Source organism: Copadichromis virginalis, linkage group LG3 (assembly GCF_057382275.1).
Source record: "Copadichromis virginalis isolate Kocher_CV1m ecotype Utaka linkage group LG3, C_Virginalis_male_GT1.1, whole genome shotgun sequence".
Classification (NCBI taxonomy): domain Eukaryota; kingdom Metazoa; phylum Chordata; class Actinopteri; order Cichliformes; family Cichlidae; genus Copadichromis; species Copadichromis virginalis.
Window position 1 is genome coordinate 15187490 of NC_140620.1, and position 23020 is coordinate 15210509.

At 40.4% G+C, this 23020-nt stretch overlaps 2 protein-coding genes and 1 long non-coding RNA gene across 4 annotated transcripts in view; all 3 read right to left on the reverse strand.

Annotated features, from left to right (window-relative positions):
- The window catches only part of LOC146713001 (uncharacterized), a 209296-nt gene that overhangs the window by 21387 nt on the left and 164889 nt on the right, over window positions 1–23020 (reverse strand). The window lies entirely within an intron of this gene.
- On the reverse strand, window positions 773–7792 carry LOC146713002 (uncharacterized). Of its 2 annotated transcripts, XM_085446113.1 has the most exons (3): window positions 7581–7792; window positions 5751–7098; window positions 773–5546 (listed from the first exon to the last, which is right to left on the reverse strand). In XM_085446113.1, exons 1-2 carry the CDS (start codon window positions 7596–7598, stop codon window positions 5770–5772), a joined length of 1347 nt encoding a protein of 448 aa, XP_085302239.1. In that variant the 5' UTR covers window positions 7599–7792; the 3' UTR covers window positions 773–5546; window positions 5751–5769. The 2 variants fall into 2 exon arrangements, with proteins under 2 accessions (XP_085302239.1, XP_085302234.1); XM_085446108.1 differs by having other exon boundaries at window positions 773–7098.
- Window positions 21257–23020, reverse strand: part of LOC146713003 (uncharacterized) — a 4704-nt gene continuing 2940 nt past the window's right edge. Inside the window, exon 2 of the mRNA XM_085446200.1 lies at window positions 21257–23020. This exon is cut by the window's right edge and continues 2388 nt beyond it. The gene's annotated coding sequence lies outside the window, so the exon portion shown is untranslated.

Genomic DNA, 23020 nt, shown 5'->3' on the forward strand with positions numbered 1-23020 from the left:
GTGTGTGCACATGAGTGAGTGTGCGTGTGGATGTGTGTGTGTGACCGTTAAAACACTGTGGGTGTAGGTGACTCCCTAGAGGTCATAAAACCCCTCTCACTTCCAGACCACAGTTACAAATCTTGAGACCCCCACCCTAAGACATCCTCTGGGGAATTTCCACTCAGAGGGCGAGGTCTACAATCTACTCCTACAATCAGCCTTTATTATAGTGAGGGCAGTGTCAGTGTCTCTACAACAGTTCTACATTATATTTTAACACATTTCTAAACTTTAAATCAGCTAAATATTCTACAGAACATATGTAGCAACCCTGCCGCCCGCCTTATTTAATCTATTCATGTATTTTAAATCATATCCATTCAAACAGAAATCTATTCCTTTATGGACATTGAACCAAGTTTCAGTGACGGCTATAACACTGAAGGGGTGAGAAAATTGTTGCAAGTAGTCCTTAATGAAATCAAAATTAGAATACATACTTCTGCTGTTAAAGTGAATTAATGAGAGCTTCCCGTCTAGGTTGATTTTTTTTTTTTTCATATTGTTCCTGTGTGAAATAATTACAATTTTTAACAAAAGAAGAAAGAAAATTACTTTCAGAATCTATTTCTGGATCTATTATATTATGCTCCTTATATTCACAATCTAGATCAATTACTTTCTGTTGGAGAATTGATTTCAACATGTCTGTTACGCCCCACTTAAAAACGAAGTGTTGACTGGAGTGAGGGGTAACGCAAAGTGAAAAAGAACACCTGAGCTACTGGAGAATAGGCAAGGCAAGGCAAGGCAAGGCAAGTTTATTTGTATAGCACAATTCAACAACAAGGTGATTCAAAGTGCTTTACAGAGACATTAGAAACAAGAACAAATAAAAAGCATGATTTAAAATTGAATAAAACAAGCAAATAAACTAACTAACTAATTAACAAACAAACAAACAACAGTATATAAAATCAAAACAGATAAAATCAGAACAGTAGATAAAATCAGTAGTTAAATGTAAGTTTTGAAATTTAAGCTTAAAGTGTGGATATGGTGCTTTATTCAAATGCAGCTGAGAACAGGTGAGTCTTCAATCTGGATTTAAATAAACTGAGTGTTTCAGCTGATCTGAGGCTTTCTGGGAGTTTGTTCCAGATATAAGGAGCATAAAAGCTGAATGCAGCTTCTCCGTGTCTGGTTCTGACTCTGGGAACTGATAAAAGACCGGATCCAGATGACCTGAGGGATCTGGATGGTTCATACTGGGTCAGGAGGTCATTGATGTATTTTGGTCCTAAACCATTCAGAGCTTTATAGGCCAGCATCAGAACTTTAAAGTCTATCCTCTGACGGACAGGCAGCCAGTGTAAGGACCTCAGAGCTGGACTGATGTGGTCCACTTTTTTGGTCTTAGTGAGGACTCGAGCAGCAGAGTTCTGAATGAGCTGTAGTTGTCTGACTGATTTTTTAGGTAGACCTGTAAAGATGCTGTTACAGTAATCAAGCCTACTAAAGATGAATGCATGGACTAGTTTTTCCAGGTCCTGTTGAGACATCAGATCTTTTATCCTTGATATATTCTTGAGGTGATAGTAAGCTGACTTTGTTATTGTCTTAATGTGTTTTTCTAAGTTTAGGTCTGCATCCATCACTACACCCAAATTTCTCGCCTGGTTTGTGGTTTTTAGATGTATAGATTGAAGTTCTCTGGTGACCTGTAATCGTTTTTCTTTGGCGCCAAAGACTATTACCTCAGTTTTGTTTTTGTTTAGTTGGAGAAAATTGTGGCACAACCAGTCATTGATTTCCTCAATGCATTTACCAAGAGCCTGTACAGGGCCTCGGTCTCCTGGTGACATTGTGATATATATTTGTGTGTCATCTGCATAGCTGTGATAGTTTATTTTGTTGTTGTTTATAATCTGTGCCAGTGGGAGCATGTAGATGTTAAACAGAAGGGGTCCCAAGATGGAACCTTGGGGAACTCCACATGTGATACTTGTCTGCTCAGATGTGAAGTTACCTATTGATACAAAGTATTTCCTGTTTTCTACGTATGTTTTGAACCAGTTTAGTACAGTTCCTGAAAGACCTGTCCAGTTCTCCAGTCGTTTGAGTAATATGTTGTGGTCAACTGTATCAAATGCTGCACTGAGGTCCAGTAAAACTAGGACTGACATTTTTCCACTGTCTGTATTCAGACATATGTCATTAAACACTTTGGTCAGAGCGGTTTCAGTGCTGTGGTTCTGTCTAAAACCTGACTGGAAGGCATCGTAGCAATTATTCTGTTTTAAGAAGTAACTGAGCTGTTGGGAAACTGCTTTTTCAATGATCTTACTTAAAAACGGGAGATTTGAGATCGGCCTGTAGTTGTTCATTTGTGTCTTGTCAAGATTGTCCTTTTTCAGTATAGGTTTGATTACAGCAGTTTTTAGTGATTCTGGAAACACACCTGATAATAAAGAAAAGTTGACGATCTGTAACAGGTCTGACTCTAAAGTCTTTGAGACCTTTTTGAAAAAACTTGTTGGCAGGACATCTAAACAGCAGGAGGAGGAGTTCAGTTGACCTAAGATGTCCTCCAGGTCTTTGCTGTTAATAGGTTGAAACTGTTTCATGGTGTTTAAACAGTTTTTTGGTGGACACAGTACATATCCTGGATCTGCTGTTGATGTCTGCTAATAGATGTCATTAAACAAGATTTATTGCCCAAAACTACTACAATAAAAACAAACACAGGGAAGTTCTTTTCTTCAGGGTCTCCAAGGCCAAAACAACAAACAAAACACCCCCTTTAGCTAGAAATCAAACCAAGTACTCACTAACCAAAACAAAATACAATGGCTGAGCTCCCTGTCTAACCAAGAACAGGAGAAAACAGTTGAAACAAAAATGGCAGAGAACCCCTACCTGCTTCCACAATGATGAACTAATTAACACAATAAGGGCACACCTTTGCTTACAATAAAAGAAAGGAAACCAAAGTTCCACAGGCTTTAAGTTCTCACACACATACACACTAAGGCCCGCTGCCCAAAACACTACAGCTCACAGCTCTGGCAGAAATTGGGGAAGTGGCAGGAGTGTGGCAGTTTAGGATGGAAAACTATATGCTCTGGCTGATGAGCTAGAACACACCTCAGCTGCGGCTCATGAGGCAGACCTGCAACACAAGAAAAGGAGAAAAAAAAAACCTCTTCTACAAAGGGAGAGTCACTAGAGGTCAGCGACCGTAACAGTGTCCATGTCATTTCTTCAGTCACCTTTTCCCCCCACTATATGTTAATAGACCTCTCTGCATTAAATCATTCTCTGGCTCTCTTCCACAGCATGTCTTTGTGCTGTTTCCTTCTCTAACTCCAACACGTCACGGCAGATGGCCGCCCCTCCCTGAGCCTGGTTCTAATGGAGGATTCTTCCTGTTAAAAGGGCGTTTTTTCTTCCACCTGTTGCCAAATTGCTAGCTCAAAAGGGGGAAGTTTGATTGGATTTTTGACCCTTCAGAGGAAGCTCATTACCACCACATGTATCCATGACCTCAGTCTTTGGTCACTAGCCAAAACCACAGATGAGGGTAGTGACGTTGCTTGACCAGTAAATTGACGGCTTCACTTTTACGTTCAACTCTCTCTTCATGACAACAGATCAGTGCAACGTTTGCATCACTGCACCTATGACCCCGTCTGTCAGTCTGAACATATTATACTGCTTCAGGTTCGACAGGTTATTCTGAGCTGCTGATTATATAAGCGCTATAAAAGGTTTTTGAAGACTTGTTTCTCATACTTTTGCCATTAAAGGGCACACTAGAGGCGAGGAAATCTACAGTGAATTTAAAAGTTGCAGAATTTGACATGTGTTTCCAGGATATGGTTATCATGCAGGACATTGTCAAGTTAATCACAAATCCATGTCTTTCTATTGTTGCTGAAACTGTATCCACAAATACAGGGATGGCCAGCTCCAGGCCCAAGAGCTGGTTTCCTGCAGGTTTGTGACCTTGATCCGGCACAGCTGACTTAATTGGGAAAAATTACCCCATCGGCATTTCTAGAAGTTCTCTAGAGGCCTGGCAATGAACTAATCATCTGTACCAGGTGTATTGACCAAGGGTGTTATCTAAAACCTAAAAGACACTGGCTCTTGTGTACAGATGGGTATTATTTAGGTTTTATCCGATACTGGTGCCAAACCGGTACATTTGAATCCGTGCCGGTACTTAAACAGTGCTCGAACCGGTGCTTAAAAAATAGAGGACACAAACTTTTTCCACAAAACCTCTTATGTTTAGCTGTTGTTCGTAAAAAGATAACAATGTTAGCCTTTTCTGCAGCTACAGGGCATATATGGTATCACTCTTGGCTGGAAGCAGTGCTTAAAGAATGGAAAAAACACAAATTTTGTCCAAAAACCTCTCTTTTTTAACTGTTTTCCACTTTTTCTTTGGTCATTTTGGCCTTTTTGGCCAGGGTGAAGGGAGTATCTGCCATCAAAAAAGAAGACAGCCGCATGTAAATACGATGATGTTTGCTAGTTCACCTTACATGCATTAATATAATAACGTGGTTAGCCTACTCAACGTAAATTACACACGAACAACATTAAGCTACTCACGCAGAGAAGAAAGGCTGCACTGACATCATCATCCATCATAATTTCTGCTACACTGGCAGGGCTAGGGGCCAGGACTCTACTCTTCGGGTTTTGGGGGGATGTTGCTAACTCCAGGTTCGATAACATGCACTACACCCACAGTAGATGTGCAAGCTATCAAATACGGTGCATTTATTGGCTTTTAAAAAAACGCTATGTGTCGCCAGGTGTTTCACCAGATTTTGAGGTGTTACCTTCTTTGCACAGTATCACCTTAAAGCACTTGTTGCAGGCTGCTTAGTTTGCATCTTTTGCTGTGAAGTACAGCCACTTCGCCTTGGGTATTTTTAATCTGTAGCTCTGCTGGAAAAGAACGTACATACCTGGGCCCGCCTACTATCCTGGGAAACGTAAAATGATTGGCTAGAATCCAAAGTGTATGACATCTCAGGGAAAAAAAGCACCAAAATGTGTGCTGCTTTCTGGTCTGGTTACTACAGTTTATGTGGTACCGGATACCGGTAACCATCCCTACTCTTGAGGCCTGGAGGTGGTCACCCCTGTACTAAGATGTAAGGATGCTTTTTCTTTACCTTATGAAGTGGACATGGAAACTGCAAAGTGACAATAAACTGCAGTCTAGGGCAAACATTTTTGTCACAGTGTGGATTCCCTTATGGTTTTTCATTGAGCTTATGTCCAGTGGTGAAGGATGACCCACACTGGTCACAGATGTGCTTTTTGACCCCACTGTGGAGAGGTCATGTATTTTAATGTACTTGGTGTGTGGAAGCCTCTCACACATTCTTTGCAGTAGTTCATTTTGTCTCCAGTGTGGCTTTGTTTGTGGTTTAAGGTCCCGTTGATGATTGGAAGTTTTTCTACAAAGGTCACAGAGAAGCTTTCCCACCACCACAGTGACAACAGGGTTGAGAACTGGATCCATCTGTGTCGCTCTGATTCTAAACAAAGACAGTGTAAGTCAGGGAATTCCTTTAACGTTTTTATCCTGAATGTCGCCTGAAACAAAGAGCATCTCTGCCAACGTCCAATTACATTTTACTGTTTACATTATAACACTCAGTATAACTCCATAAGTTTACTGATCAGACTTGTTCCAAACAATCAGGTTAAAATTACAAGATAAAACATAAATACATCCTCACAATAACTGCACTTGTAGAGTTACTTTCTGGTGTGGGTCTTTTGGTGTTTTTTCAGGTGATGTGGAGATTTAAAGGTCTTCTGACACAGGTCACATTTATAAGGTCTCTCCTCAGTGTGGATAAACATGTGTTGTTGTAACTGTGCATCTGTTGCAAACAGTTTCCCACACTGATCACAGCGGGAAACATCATTTCCAGTGTGAAACCGTAGGTGAATATTTCGGTACTGTTTGTCGCTGAAACTTTTTCCACAAAAGTCGCAGCTGTACGCCTTAATTCCAGAGTGGGTAACTAGATGCTTCTGTAAGTCGCTATTTTGAGCAAACGTCTTGCCACACATCTCACAGCTGTGTGCTTTAACTCCACTGTGGATGATATGGTGTAATTTTAAGCATTTACGATGGGTAAAAGACTTTCCACACAAGTCACAGCTGTAAGGTTTAACTCCACTGTGGATGAGTTGGTGTGCTTTAAAGTTTTGAGCGTGGGTAAAAGACTTTCCACACAAGTCACAGTTGTACGCTTTAAATTCACTGTGGATGAGTCTGTGTATTTTTAATTCTCCAGCCCGGGTAAAAGACTTTCCACACAAGTCACAGGTGTGTGCTTTAACTCCACTGTGGATGAGTTGGTGTATTTTTAAGCTTCCAGCCTGGGTAAAAGACTTTCCACACAAGTCACAGCTGTAAGGTTTAACTCCACTGTGGATGAGTTTGTGTTTTTTTAAGCATCCAGCCTCGGTAAAAGACTTTCCACACAAGTCACAGCTGTAAGGTTTAACTCCACTGTGGATGAGTTTGTGTGATTTTAGGCTTTGAGCCAGGGTAAAAGACTTTCCACACAAGTCACAGCTGTATGACTTAACTCCACTGTGGATGAGCTGGTGTGTTTTTAGGCTTTGAGCCAAGGTAAAAGACTTTCCACACAAGTCACAGCTGTATGACTTAACTCCACTGTGGATGAGTTGGTGTCTTTTTAAGCCTCCAGACCTGGTAAAATCCTTCCCACACTCATCACAGCTGTAAGGTTTAACTCCACTGTGGATGAGTTGGTGAGTTTTTAAAGTTCCAGCCTCGGTAAAAGACTTTCCACACAACTCACAGCTGTACGCTTTAACTCCACTGTGGATGAGTTGGTGAGTTTTTAAACTTCCAGACTGGGTAAAAGACTTTCCACACAAATCACAGCTGTAAGGTTTAACTCCACTGTGGATGACTTGGTGTTTTTTTAAATTTCCAGACTGGGTAAAAGCCTTTCCACACTCGTCACAGCTGTAGGTTTTCTCTCCTTTTCTTCTGTGAGGTTTGTCGGCCTCCTGAGAGCGCTGACTTCTCGCTCCATGTTGGTCCTGCAGTGACAGAGATACAAACAGCGGCAGTGAGTGAAATGCAGTCGTGGAACAAACTGAAACTCCCTCCGTTGGTGGAATCAAACATGTCAACAAACACATTGTTGGTGTGTTACCATCACCTTCTGGTGACAGTATCACATTACAATGATGTGACACAATGAGAGTTGTAAAGAAAATTACATTATTGAAGAAATATTTATCAGTGGAGAAAATCTTTTACGCATAAGAAATTGCAAGTTCAACTGATGATATTGTTGTTTCAATGTGTGCTTATAAAATATGATCTTTGTATTTCCTTCTAACTTCTGTGGTTTTTGGTTGTGAATGTAGATTCTGTATATATGGAGGAACCCAGGATGCAAAAGATAAAGCTGATGTTAACAGGTTTTTCAATAAAAATAAGGTAAAATAAAATGAAATAAATAAATAAACAGCTGTGCACACAGCTTCAAAAAGTGTAATTGTGATATTTTTCTCACCTTTTGTGTTGAAGTCATTGTTTCCTCTGTAGTGGCTGAGCTGAGTCCAAATGGATGAAACTGTCCTTCTGCTGCTCCACCAGACTCCTGTTACTCAGCTGGGACACACACAAAAAATACAATATATATATATTAGGGGTGCAACGATACACAAAATTCACGGTTCGGTTCGGTTCGATACTTTGGTGTCACGGTTCGATATTTTTTCGATACAAAAAAAATGTTCATGCCTTTTTAATTTGTCATTTATTAAAATTCTAAATATATATTTGAACTCTAAAGTACAGTTTTTAAATTTAACCCTAACCCTTGTGCGCGTTTTTTATTTTGACAGCGAATGCGCACCTGCGGACCACTTATGTGCAGCCCTGGTTATTTAGCTCGTCATATTGCAGCCACAGAAATAATTTTGTCCATGAAACCATAAAGCTGCACTTTCTTTTTGCCTTATAGTCTCATTTGTCATAACTTCTCCGTTTTGTGGTAAGCTTTTCTTTGGCTGTCACTTCTTCACCCTGACCTGTCTTATTTGGCTCAGCAGAACTAAAATATATATCTGTCTGTGAAGGTTCTCAGTCATCCAGGTCATCGTAGTCAAATATAAATCCTGCTGCTTTTACACACGCACTCACATAAGCTCAGCGATTCTCTGCGCGATCAACCTCTCACATGTTTAAGCTGCGGGAGATTTCACTTGTCATGTTTGCATAGTAAGCTAACGATTAATAAGACGATGTCAGAGGAATTGGTGCGCAAATTATCATCACTCACATATCAGTGCTGTCGCTCTCTATACACAGTTCGCGCGATTGCAAAGTGAAAGCAAAAAAACAAGCGCAAATTCAAACGCGATTTCAATATGTCACATTTTGACAGTGGCTCACCGATGCCAATGACATAATTACCCAGCTACATTTCTGAAAGAATGCAAAAGCATTGACATATATTTTTCCTTCCTACAATAGCCCGACGGGCAGGGCAGAGATAGATTTTGGTACCCCGACTGAAAAAAATCGCTACCCCCGGGACGTTGGGCTAGCGATATTGCGAGCCCTGTATCTGATTGAGGAATCACTCATCTTTGGAAAAGAGAGTTTATTACAGAGAAATGTCTCTTTCCAAAATAAAAGCTATACTATCCGCTTCTTCTGGGCTATATTCTCAGCAGCATATTAAACAGCTGTCTAAATGACTCGGCTAAAGTTAGTAGCATGCTTGCTTTTTTTTGTCTGCTTCCACTTGTCTTTGCACTAGGATGATGTCGGCGTAAATGTGCAGTCATATTCGTTGTGTTCCCACTAGTGCTTTCAGGTTAATCTCGTTGAAATGACCTTAACGCCACAACACGGCAAATCTCCGTTAACGAGCTACCGCCGATCGCCCCGTGCATGGGGCTAGACGGCCAACACGTTAACGAGCTAACTGCGCTAACACACTAGTTCCCACCCATGTAATTGAGCATTGCATGGCACATCCAACATACTGTTTTACTTTAGTCCATGACTCGCTTACCTTCAGGGTCATACGTCACATTAAAACCAAAATAATTCCAAACGCCAGATCTGAATGAGAGTGGGGGAGGTCCATGTTGTAAGGAGAGCTTAACTTCTGTCTCGCTAGCTTGCCCTGCGCTCTTCCTTCTGACGATGCTGTCTGTGTTGAGCGCTCAGTGGATCTGCGCTCGACAGTGCAGCCTAGGCTATATATATATATATATATATATATATATATATATATATATATATATATATATATATATATATATATATATATTTATTTATTAGGGGTGCAACGATATTCGTATCGATATTGAACCGTTCGATACAGTGCTTTCGGTTCGATATGCATATGTATCGAACAATACAAAATTTGTAATTTATTTTATCAACTTTCCTTCTGACGATGCTGTCTGTGTTGAGCGCTCAGTGAATCTGCGTTTGACTACTCCGCCTAGGCTGCACTGTCGAGCGCAGATCCACTGAGCGCTCAACACAGACAGCATAGTCAGAAGGAAGAGCGCAGGGCAAGCTAGCAAGATAGAAGTTAAGCTCTCAGCAACATGGACCTCCACCACTCTCATTCAGATCTGGCGTTTGGAATTATTTTGGTTTTCATGTGACGTATGACCCTGAAGGTAAGCGAGTCATGGACTAAAGTAAAACAGTATGTTGGATGTGCCATGCAATGCTCAATTACATGGGTGGGAACTAGTGTGTTAGCGCAGTTAGCTCGTTAACGTGTTGGCCGTCTAGCCCCATGCACAGGGTGATCGGCGGTAGCTCGTTAACGGAGATTTGCCGTGTTGTGGCGTTAAGGTCATTTCAACGAGATTAACCTGAAAGCACTAGTGGGAACACAACGAATATGACTGCACATTTACGCCGACATCATCCTAGTGCAAAGACAAGTGGAAGCAGACAAAAAAAAGCAAGCATGCTACTAACTTTAGCCGAGTCATTTAGACAGCTGTTTAATATGCTGCTGAGAATATAGCCCAGAAGAAGCGGATAGTATAGCTTTTATTTTGGAAAGAGACATTTCTCTGTAATAAACTCTCTTTTCCAAAGATGAGTGATTCCTCAATCAGATACAGGGCTCGCAATATCGCTAGCCCGACGTCCCGGAGCTAGCGATTTTTTTCAGTCGGGGTACCAAAATCTATCTCTGCCCTGCCCGTCGGGCTATTGTAGGAAGGAAAAATATATGTCAATGCTTTTGCATTCTTTCAGAAATGTAGCTGGGTAATTATGTCATTGGCATCGGTGAGCCACTGTCAATATGTGACATATTGAAATCGCGTTTGAATTTGCGCTTGTTTTTTTGCTTTCACTTTGCAATCGTGCGAACTGTGTATAGAGAGCGACAGCACTGATCTGTGAGTGATGATAATTTGTGCACCAATTCCTCTGACATCGTCTTATTAATTGTTAGCTTACTATGCAAACATGACAAGTGAAATCTCCCGCAGCAAGCTTAAATATGTGAGAGGTTGATCGCACAGAGAATCGCTGAGCTTATGTGAGTCCGTGTGTAAAAGCAGCAGAATATATATTTTAGTTCTGCTGAGCCAAATAAGACAGGTCAGGGTGAAGAAGTGACAGCCAAAGAAAAGCTTACCACAAAACAGAGAAGTTATGACAAATGAGACTATAAGGCAAAAAGAAAGTGCAGCTTTATGGTTTCATGGACAAAATTATTTCTGTGGCTGCAATATGACGAGCTAAATAACCAGGGCTGCACATAAGTGGTCCGCAGGTGCGCATTCGCTGTCAAAATAAAAAACGCGCACAAGGGTTAGGGTTAAATTTAAAAACTGTACTTTAGAGTTCAAATATATATTTAGAATTTTAATAAATGACAAATTAAAAAGGCATGAACATTTTTTTTGTATCGAAAAAATATCGAACCGTGACACCAAAGTATCGAACCGAACCGAACCGTGAATTTTGTGTATCGTTGTACCCCTAATATATATATATATATATATATCTGTCTGTGAAGGTTCTTAGTCATCCAGGTCATCGTAGTCTAAGGAGCTTGGAAAGAAAAGCGTCTGGACTTCTTTGAGTTGCTTGAAGACGTTTCACCTCTCATCTGAGAAGCTTCTTCAGTTCTAAGGGTCAAATGATGGAGAGTCCAAGATTTAAACCCAGTGGGAGTTTCCTCCAAAGAGGGACAAAGGACCTCCTGATGATCCTGTACCTCAGGGGTGTCCAAACTTTTTTCACTAAGGGCCACATACATAAAAATATAGGAGGGGCTGGGCCACTTACTAGAAATTAGGTTTAGAAATTAGGGGCGTGTGAACCTAATCAAAATGAGTATTCTCCCGCGTTTACAGTGGGGCAAAAAAGTATTTAGTCAGCCACCGATTGTCATCATTTTAAGTGGGGGAACTTGCACAGAGGTCAGTAATTTGCACCAGAGGTACACTTCAACTGTGAGAGACAGAATGTGAAAAAAAATTCCATGAATTCACATGGTAGGATTTGTAAAGAATTTATTCGTAAATCAGGGTGGAAAATAAGTATTTGGTCACCTCAAACATGGAAAATCTCTGGCTCTCACAGACCTGTAACGTCTCCTGTAAGACGCTTTTCTGTCCCCCACTCGTTACCTGTATGAATGGCACCTGTTTGAACCCATCATCTGTATAAAAGACACCTGTCCACAGCCTCAAACAGTCAGACTCCAAACTCCGCCATGGCCAAGACCAAAGAGCTCTCGAAGGACACCAGGAAAAGTATTGTAGACCTGCACCAGACTGGGAAGAGTGAATCTACAATAGGCAAGCAGCTTGGTGTGAAAAAAATCAACTGTGGGAGCAATCATCAGAAAATGGAAGACATACAAGACCACTGATAATCTCCCTCGATCTGGGGCTCCACGCAAGATCTCATCCCGTGGGGTCAAAATGATCATGAGAACGGTGAGCAAAGATCCCAGAACCACACGGGGGGACCTGGTGAATGACCTGCAGAGAGTTGGGACCAAAGTAACAAAGGTCACCATCAGTAACACACTACAACGGCAGGGAATCAAATCCCGCAGTGCCAGACGTGTTCTGCTGCTGAAGCCAGTGCATATCCAGGCCCGTCTGAAGTTTGCCAGAGAGCACATGGATGACACAGCAGAGGATTGGGAGAATGTCATGTGGTCAGATGAAACCAAAGTAGAACTTTTTGGTATAAACTCAACTCGTCGTGTTTGGAGGACGAAGAATACTGAGTTGCATCCCAAGTACACCATACCTACTGTGAAGCATGGAGGTGGAAGCATCATGCTATGGGGCTGTTTTTCTGCCAAGGGGACAGGACGACTGATCCGTGTTAAGGACAGAATGAATGGGGCCATGTATCGTGAGATTTTGAGCCAAAACCTCCTTCCATCAGTGAGAACTTTGAAGATGAAACGAGGCTGGGTCTTCCAACATGACAATGATCCAAAACACACCGCCCGGGCAACAAAGGAGTGGCTCCGTAAGAAGCATTTGAAAGTCCTGGAGTGGCCTAGCCAGTCTCCAGACCTCAACCCCATAGAAAATCTGTGGCGGGAGTTGAAAGTCCGTGTTGCTCGGCGACAGCCCCAAAACATCACTGCTCTCGAGAAGATCTGCATGGAGGAATGGGCCAAAATACCAGCTACTGTGTGTGCAAACCTGGTACAGACCTATAGTAAATGTTTGACCTCTGTTATTGCCAACAAAGGTTATGTTACAAAGTATTGAGTTGTATTTTTGTTATTGACCAAATACTTATTTTCCACCCTGATTTACGAATAAATTCTTTACAAATCCTACCATGTGAATTCATGGATTATTTTTTCACATTCTGTCTCTCACAGTTGAAGTGTACATCTGGTGCAAATTACTGACCTCTGTCATCATTTTAAGTGGGGGAACTTGCACAATCGGTGAATGACTAAATACTTTTTTGCCCCATTGTATCATATCCCCTACTGGGGCGATCGTGGCTCAAGAGTTAGGAGTTCGCCTTGTAATCGGAAGGTTGCCGGTTCGAGCCCCGGCTTGGACCGTCTCGGTCGTTGTGTCCTTGGGCAAGACACTTCACCCGTTGCCTACTGGTGGTGGTCAGAGGGCCCGGTGGCGCCAGTGTCCGGCAGCCTCGCCTCTGTCAGTGCGCCCCAGGGTGGCTGTGGCTACAATGTAGCTTGCCATCACCAGTGTGTGAATGTGTGTGTGAATGGGTGGATGACTGGATATGTAAAGCGCTTTGGGGTCCTTAGGGACTAGAAAAGCGCTATATAAATACAGGCCATTTGCCATTACCATTTTACAAATGCTACCTTTATTGATCACTCAGAAAGTTTCTTGTGATATAGAAAAAGCCTTTTCAAAATTTATCTGGCGTGGCAAGAAACCTAGATTAAGGATTGGAACTCTACAACTGCCTATAGATAGGGGAGGCTTAGGCTTACCAAATTAAATTTTTTATAATTGGGCATGTCATAGCCGTGTCTTATGGGAGTGGCTACATGCTTATCGAAATTCTCACTCTCACCTAGACTCTTGGTCCACTTTACGTTATTCCCTTTGGAGCTTAGCTGTCTGTGACAAAAAAAACAATATTAAAAATGGGGATTAAGAATAACCCAATCATTTATAATACAATAAGGGTCTGGGGGGAAATGCGTAAAAGGTTGGGTAGAGAAGATTGTTTCTCAGTAAAGGAGTCAAGAATGAAGTGCAAAGATTTTGTTCCAGGAATGTCTTGTAGCATGTTCGAGAAGTGGCACAAAAAGGGATTAACCCTTTAAGACCTACCATAGAACCAAGTTCGCCAGAGCTTATATTATATTTTTACATGCTGTGGAGCCATTTTTGGGAGCATTTCAAGTTGCTATACATCAATACAACCATTATAGCCCAAACTTTAATAATATGTCTGCATTAGGTGCATAGTAATTACATAAATTGCAAAAAAGTGCAATAAACTACAAAAAAATTGAAAATCGTTTTTGTTTTTTTAACATATATTTCTAGTTAGAGAAATTTAAGAGGCTTATCCCTCAAAACTGTAAATACAAAAAAGTTACACAAACTAGTTTCCCACCACAGGAAATTTATTTTGAGTGTCTTCATAGTTTTATTTTTGAAATACACCAATTTTTATATACTGCAGGAAAAACGAAAATAAATATTATAATGCAAATTTGCAAAATAACAGAATATGCATCAAAATAAACTATTTCCAGCAGTGCAATATGAGTCTTAAGCATCCCAGAAACGACACAGAAAGTCATAAAGTCAAACATAACTTTTTAAAACACATAACAAGTAAAACACAAGCTCATAAGGCCCCGATCGTAAAAAAACTACATTTCCGCAAAATGACGTCACTTCCGGTTTCGGGCAGGTCATGCGGTCATGTGATAGTTCGCGCTGATGGACGTAGGAAGTGTTACAAACAGCTGATGGATCGGCGAAGCGTGTTTCTGGAATATCATGTTTTTGTTGCTGCAAGTGATTTTTATGCAGTTTTTGCAAAGCTATATGTGGAAGGAAACTGTGACCTAGGACAAGCTGATGGCATAAGATGTAAGTACAACTCCTCCAGTTTCATATGCAAAAAAAATTATTGCGCTAGCTTACTTGGTTGCAGAGCTACCGGGATTTAAAAATAGTTACGCAAAACAGAGCGTGCCCGCTCCGATCGGCTGTAAAGGGTTAAGGGTAATTGGCGATTTGTATCAAAACAACACACTGATTAACTTTGAGCAATTGCGGGTGTGTGTGTGGATGTGTTTTTTTTTTCTTTTTTCTGTTTAGTTGTTATGTTTTATGATATTCTTGATAACGAATAAAAATTGTATATCTAAAAATAAAAAAGAAATTAGGTTTAACTTTAGTGTATTAAAGTTAGAAAAATCAGTTAAAAGTTGTCAAATATTATTGCGCCGTATTTGATAGCTTGCTGCGAGACCTCACACCGTGCACATCTACTGCGGTTAGGTTGCCTGTTATCGGACCTGGAGTTAGCAACATCCCCAAAAACCCAAAGAGTAGAGTCCTGGCCCCTAGCCCTGCCAGTGTAGCAGAAATTATGACGGCAGCAGCAGCCTTTCTTCTCTGCGTGAGTAGCTTAATGTTGTTCGCGTGCAATTTACGTTAAGTAGGCTAACCACGTTATTACATTAATGCACGTAAGGTGAACTAGCAAACATCATCATAGCTACATGCGGCTGTCTTCTTTTTTGATGGCAGATACTCCCTTCACCCTGGCCAAAAAGGCTAAAATGACCAAAGAAAAAGTGGAAAACAGTTAAACATGAGAGGTTTTGGACAAAGTTTGTGTTTTTTACATTGTTTAAGCACTGCTTCCAGCCAAGAGTGATACCATATACAGTTGTGGTCAAAAGTTTACATACACTTGTAAAGAATATAATATAATGGCTCTACTGAGTGTCCCGTTATTTCTAAAACTCTGATTTTTCTCTGATAGAGTGATTGGAACAGATACTTCGTTGTCACAAAAAACATTCATGAAGTTTGGTTCTTTAATGACTTTATTATGGGTTAACAGTAAAAAGGTGATCACATTTTCTGGGTCAAAAATATACATACGGCAACATGAATTAGCAATTTTGGTGACTTAGAAAGTTGTCAGTGAACTGAGCTTCATAGCATGGCCTCTTAACTTCTTGTGAGTGATTATGAGTGATGACAGCTAGTGACTTCTCTTAGACCAGTTAAATAGGGCTCATTGGATACAAACGCCCACAAACACTACAATAGGAAAGTCAAAGGAGCTCAGCATGGATCTGAAAAAGTGAATTATTGACTTGAACAAGTCAGGAAAGTCACTTGGGGCCATTTCAAAGCAGCTGCATGTCCTAAGAGCAACAGTGCAAACAATTGTTTGTAAGTATAAAGTTCATGGCACTGTTTCGTCACTGCCAAGATCAGGAAGAAAACGCAAGCTATCACCTGCTGCTGAGAGAAAATTGGTCAGGAGGGTGAAGAGTCAACCAAGAATCACCAAAAAGCAGATCTGCCAAGAATTAGAAGCTGCTGGAACACAGGTGTCATTGTCCACAGTCAAACGTGTTTTGCATCTCCATGGACTGAGAGGCTGTCGTGCAAGAAAGAAGCCCTCGCTCCAAAAGCGGCACCTTAAGGCTCGACTGAAGTTTGCTGCTGATCACGTGGACAAAGATAAGACATTCTGGAGGAAAGTTCTGTGGTCAGATGAAACAAAAATCAAGCTTTTTGGCCACAATGTCCAGCAATATGTTTGGAGGAGAAAAGGTGAGGCCTTTAACCCCAAGAACACCATGCCTACAATCAAGCATGGTGGTGGGAGTATTATGCTGTGGGGCTGTTTTGCTGCCAATGGAACTGGTGCTTTACAGAGAGTAAATGGGATAATGAAGAAGGAGGATTACCTTCACATTCTTCAACATAACCTAAAATCATCAGCACGAAGGTTGGGTCTCGGGCACAGTTGGGTGTTCCAACAGGACAGTGACCCCAAACACACATCAAAAGTGGTAAAGGAATGGCTAAGTCAGGCTAGAATAAAGGTTTTAGAATGGCCTTCCCAAAGTCCTGACTTAAACCTCATTAAAAACATTAAAGATAATGCTGAAGAAACAAGTCCATGTCAGAAAGCCATCAAATTTAACTGAACTGCACCAATTCTGTCAAGAGGAGTGGTCAAAGATTCAAATAGAAGCTTGCCAGAAGCTTGTGGATGGCTACCAAAGGCACCTAATTGAAGTGAAAATGGCTAAGGGACATGTAACCAAATATTAGCACTGCTGTATGTATATTTCTGACCCAGCAGATGTGATCACTTTTTTCTGTTAACCCATAATAAAGTCATTAAAGAACCAAACTTCATGAATGTTTTTTGTGACAACGAAGTATCTGTTCCAATCACTCTATCAGAGAAAAATCAGAGTTTTAGAAATAACGGGACACTCGGTAGAGCCATTGTATTATATTCTTTACAAGTGTATGTAAACTTTTGACCACAACTGTATGCCCCATAGCTGCAGAAAAGGCTAACATTGTTATCTTTTTACAAAAAAGCAGCTGAACATGAGAGGTTTTTGGACCAATTTTGTGTTCGCCATTCTTTAAGCACCAGTTCGAGCACTGTTTAAGTACCGGCACGGATTCAAAAGTACCGGTTTGGCACCAGTATCGGATAAAACCTAAACGAAACCCATCCCTAATCAGGGCCTTATGAGCTTATACTTGTGTTTTTAAAAGTTATCTTTGACTTTATGACTTTCTGTGTCGTTTCTGGGATGCTTAGAACTCATATTGCACTGCTGGAAATAGTTTATTTTGATGCATATGCTGTTTTTTTGCAAATTTGCATTATAATATTTATTTTCGTTTTCCTGCAGTATATAAAAATTGGTGTATTTCAAAAATAAAACTATGAAGACACTTAAAATAAATGTCCTGTGGTGGGAAACTATTTTGTGCAACTTTTTTGTATTTACAGTTTTGAGGGATAAGCCTCTTAAATTTCACTAACTAGAAATATATGTTTAAAAAAACGATTTTACATTTTTTTGTAGTTTATTGCACTTTTTTGCAATGTATGTAATTACTATGCACTTAATTCAGACATATTATTAAAAGTTGGCCTATAATGGTTTTATTGATGTATAGCAACTTGAAATGCTCCCAAAAATGGCACTACAGCATGTAAAAATATAATATAAGCTCTGGTGGACTTGGTTCTATGGTAGGTCTTAAAGGGTTAATATGCTGCTGCAAATATACCCCAGAAGAAGCGTATAGTATAGCTTTTATTTTGGAAAGAGCCATTTCTCTGTAAAAAAAACCCCTCTATTTTCCAAAGATGAGTGATTTCTCGATCAGATCAAAAACTGTACTTTAGAGTTCAAATATATATTTAGAATTTTAATAAATTACAAATTAAAAAGGCATGAACATTTTTTTTTGTATCGAAAAAATATCAAACCGTGACACTAAAGTGTCGAACCGAACCGTGAATTTTGTGTATCGTTGCACCCCTAATACATACACATATACACACATACAATATATATGCAAAATCAGCTTTTGTATATCGGCTTTATTTACGCTGGAAGTACATGAAATACACATGCATCTGGAGATCATCCTATGAAGTCCTATTCTAAAGGCTGATTTCCCTCCCCCAGGCTTGTATCTGTGCCTTCCTGGGGGTGGGGGTTGGTTGTTCTCTTGCCCTGCAGCCCATCCTTTTGTTCATATTCCAAGACCATTTTTCTGTATGTATTCTTACCCCCTAGCAACCGCCATTTTATAATGTTGCAAGCAATCACAAACTCTACAGTCCAATGTATACCAAGCAATCTATTATTCTCAACAGAAACTGAACCCACATTAAAGTTAGCTCGGTGCTTACCTTCAGATGAGCCCACAAACCGAGAGCAACTTCGTGATGAAGCTGGAAGTCTTTCCAAACAGGAAACAGATCAGGGAGCAGAGACCCACGTGGTTCGGATCCAGGAGACAAGGGTGTGCTGATCGATGCAGATATCGATCTAAACGTTGGTAGTGGTATATTTTCCTGTAAGTTTACTACTTTACTCCCGTTTCATGAAAACGCAGCTCTCTCTGCTCGACTCCTCTCCTGCACACACACTTTCTCCGCCCCTTTTTCCTGGCTCCGTGGTGATTTGGTACTGTGCGGTCACGTGACTCAGCTGCGCAACGTAACCACGTGGGGTTTTATTTCAAAATTAGTGCCCATCTCCTTTTCCTAAACTCTTTTCCTTGGCCTCCATCAAAACGTCATCGTGGGAAGTAGAATTACCAAGTACTCAGGGAAAGAGAGGAGCGGTGCTGAGAACTGGAAGAGGCTGTATCCTAATTCAGGTTCTGAATAACGGTTCACAAGGGCCGCGTACTCAAAGACCGCTAAGGCCGGAAGTGCGAGGCTTATAGGCTTGTGAAATGGGATGGTCTAGCCTCCGTCGCGCTGCCCAGGTTGCCTAGCAACCATGATACTAACCGCTGGAAACGTTTCATACAGGTTTATTTGACAGAAATGGCGAAGAACATATTTTGTACATTTGTTTGTGTGTTTCTACACGAGCTTTGTGTGATTTAATAAGTATCTGAGGCTGAGACCACAGGACTGTAAAACATGATTGTTGGGCTTCATTTCTGTACTGAACAGTCATTTAAGATCAGCTAGTAAATAACAATTAGCTAATGTTGTTTATGAGACTAAAGTCAGTGTAAATATGATATGGCCAATATTATAGTTATTATATTAATCATTATTAGTTATTACAGCAGTGAGTTTGAACTCTCAAATCAAATCACTTTTATTGTCACATCACATGTGCAGGTACACTGCTGAGTACATGTGAGTGAACTCTGTCAAATACTGAGCTTCAGTAAAGATTCAAGTTGCAGTTATTTATATTTCCCATCACCTTAAATCCTCATTCAAAGAAAAGTATCTTTTACATATACATGTATTATATATAAGAGACAAATATTGTTCATTTAATTTGTTGGCATTACTAAATTTGGCTCAATGCTTAGTCCTAAAGTGTATATTTATTTTCTTACTCTTCTTATATACATTGTTTGTTCACTTGCACTGCTGTAACTGGAGCCTCGTCGTCTCGTCTCTCTATATTCTGTACTGTATGTAGCAGAGATGACAATAAAGTTTACTTTGACTTCAGCAGCAAGCAGGCGCACCGAGGGCTCTCGCGCTCACTTTTTGCTGGTAGAATGTCAAAAATACATCGGTGCAAATTATAAGTCTGTATTATAATGTCTGGTGTTTTCGTGTTTGGTGGTTTATTTTCAGTTTTTTTTTTTTAATCTTGCGAGTTGGTTAATAGATGCCGCTTCAGCCCAACACACATCAAACGTGTGACGCATGGTCAGGCTCCCTCTGTTTCGCTTATTGGCGCGCAGGGTACCCCCCTCACTTCGAGAGTTGACGTGCAGGGTCCTCTTATTGAATACTATAGAGCTCTCTAAACGTTGTTTATTGACGAAACGAGATTTCCGCGGAAGAGCCCGTTATCTGTATATTTATGCATTTCCAAAATCGCATTGTAGTGACTGAACACAATGAATTATAAATGGAAACAACAACCTGAAAAACAGCAGATAAGTTAAATACATTTGTATCGCTTACTGCATTTATGGAAGGAGTGGTGTATGCTGGGTAATGGCACAGGTAGCACCTGGCTGACTTTATTCACCAGCTTCGGATGTTATCAGTCCATACAATGGACGTTATTAGCACAAATCAGTCCCAGAGATATGGGCCATCTCCACCTGCTAGATTGTTCCGGGGCTTTTATCATCCATCCAGATGGAGGATCACTAACAGTTCAGTTCAGTTCATTTTTATTTCAAACATGTGTATTCACAATCATTACAAAATATAATTCTATACTTTTGTTCGAAAGGGAGTAGGCAGACGTTATTAGTCCCTACCCCTCAAATTTTACCTCTCATTGATTTAATTTTCTTTTAGCCTTAAATTAAACAAACAACATATAAAGTAAAAGTAAAGCAAAGACAAAACAAACAAAACAAATAAACAAGCCCCACCACAATATAGCTACTTTCATATAAATAAGGACTGAGTTGGAATGAAAGCAACAACAGAGTTAGCTAACTATGCTCCCGATTTGTTTCCTCTCCTCCCAATAAATAAATCTCACATAAACGTGCACTCAGTTCAACATAAAGACTGGAGAAATGACCCGCAACAAATGATATATAAACAACAAAAATAATCCGGTCAGACTGTATTACTTTAACAGCCTGCGATATGAATTTTCCTCCCCACGACATTTGCGCATTCCTTACCTCGCAGGAATCCTCCATTATTCTGAGAATTACCCAGAATCCCTTGCCCTTTGTGAATGTTGCAGGGTGACTTTTTCAACAGTAGGTGGCGCCAATGTCCCATTTAACGGGATTTAACTTCAACTCTATTTAACTATGTTACACCAACAGCACCTTTTTAAGAAAAATCAAACATATTATCCTTGAAGATCATTTTAGAGTTTTTAATGAGCTGCAGGATCCTTCTTCAGTGTGGGTGGAGAACAGCCAAGTCGCCTCCTGTGATAAACCTCCACATGTACCATTGAAAACAGTTAAATTACTTTGAATCTGAAATCATGGCTCAAACTACTTGTTCTGAGACCATTTCTTTATTTTTCACACCAAACTGTTTAATAAGATAAACTCTACACAGACTTCATCAAATATAACTAACACTTTAACAGTATCAGGATTTCGTAATACAAACTTCAAATCAACAAGAAAATAGCAGCAAACATGTGGATCAAAATTCATTAAAAAACAACATGTGGACTTCAAGGACTAAATACACTAAAGTGAAAGGAGGAGCAAAAATTAGAGGTTTAACAGAATTTGAATTAAGTAAAAGTAGTCACCTGTGATCTTTACAATGGTCCAGATGTGTGCTGCTGTTTTTAACTTTCAACATTTCTTTGCTGCCACTGTGAATACGAATGTGGTCTTTGCCTAATTAAATAAAGGTTACACTGACTCACTGCTTCATCTTCTGGTACAAACTGGTATTACATGGAAGTACAGCCCAAAACCAGTTTAGCTTGAGTTTCTTTTTTCTGGACATAAAGTCACAGCAGGTGTTGTTTCAAAGCTGGTGGACAGATTTGGTTCATTTTGGAAGTTTTAAGAGCAACTGATGTGAAAACATTTGCAGTTTTGGGAGAAAATGATTTAAGAGAAGATTTTACCACAGCAAAAGATTAAATATGAATGAAGAATTGAAATTAAATGGTAAATGGCCTGTATTTATATAGCGCTTTACTAGTCCCTAAGGACCTCAAAGCGCTTTACATATCCAGTCATCCACCCATTCACACACACATTCACACACTGGTGATAGCAAGCTACATTGTAGCCACAGCCACCCTGGGGCGCACTGACAGAGGCGAGGCTGCCGGACACTGGCGCCACCGGGCCCTCTGACCACCACCAGTAGGCAACGGGTGAAGTGTCTTGCCCAAGGACACAACGACCGAGACTGTCCAAACCGGGGCTAGAACCGGCAACCTTCCGATTACAAGGCGAACTCCCAACTCCCAACTCTTAAGCCACGATCGCCCAAATTAAACTTAGGTAACACATAAAATGAATACAACTACTAAACACTACTGTGTCCTAAGGAAACAAAGATTAAAATGTAACAGGGATAACATTTTAGAGAATTAAAATCCCTCAAAGGAAAAAAAATAAACTTGATATACATATCTATACATGCAGCTTCCTAAATGTAACATTCAGGATTATTCACTGCAGCTCCAGAAATCAGAGCTACCTCATCAGATCCAAGTGTGACATCAGCTGACACTCTTTACAGGAGATTCCATCTGAACTCTGTGGAGCCTGATATCAAGGTTTTTAAGTCTGAGCCTAAAACCAGAAGAGGATCTTTCTCTCTCTTCAGATTCATTGTGATCCAGTGATTTCAGTCCTGCATGATCAGGCTGATGTTTGCACAGAGCAGATAATGAAGTGAATGTTTTTGCACATTGGTAACAGTGAAACAGTTTATTTACAGCGTGGGATCGTTTTGTGTTCGGAGTATGAACTGAGATTCCTGAAGCTCTTGTCACACTGGTCACAGCTGAAGTTCACTTCCATGTGTGTACGTTCATGTTTGTTACGATGACCTGATTGTGAGAAGCTTTTGTCACAGTGTCTGCACTTGTATGGTGTCTCTTCTGTGTGGATTCCCTTATGCTTTTTCTTTAAGCTCACGTGAAGTGGTGAAGGATGACCCACACTGGTCACAGATGTGCTTTTTGACCCCACTGTGGAAGAGTTCATGTATTTTTAATGTACTTGGTGTGTGGAAGCCTCTCCCACATTCTTTGCAGTAGTTCATTTTGGCTCCAGTGTGTCTACGTTGATG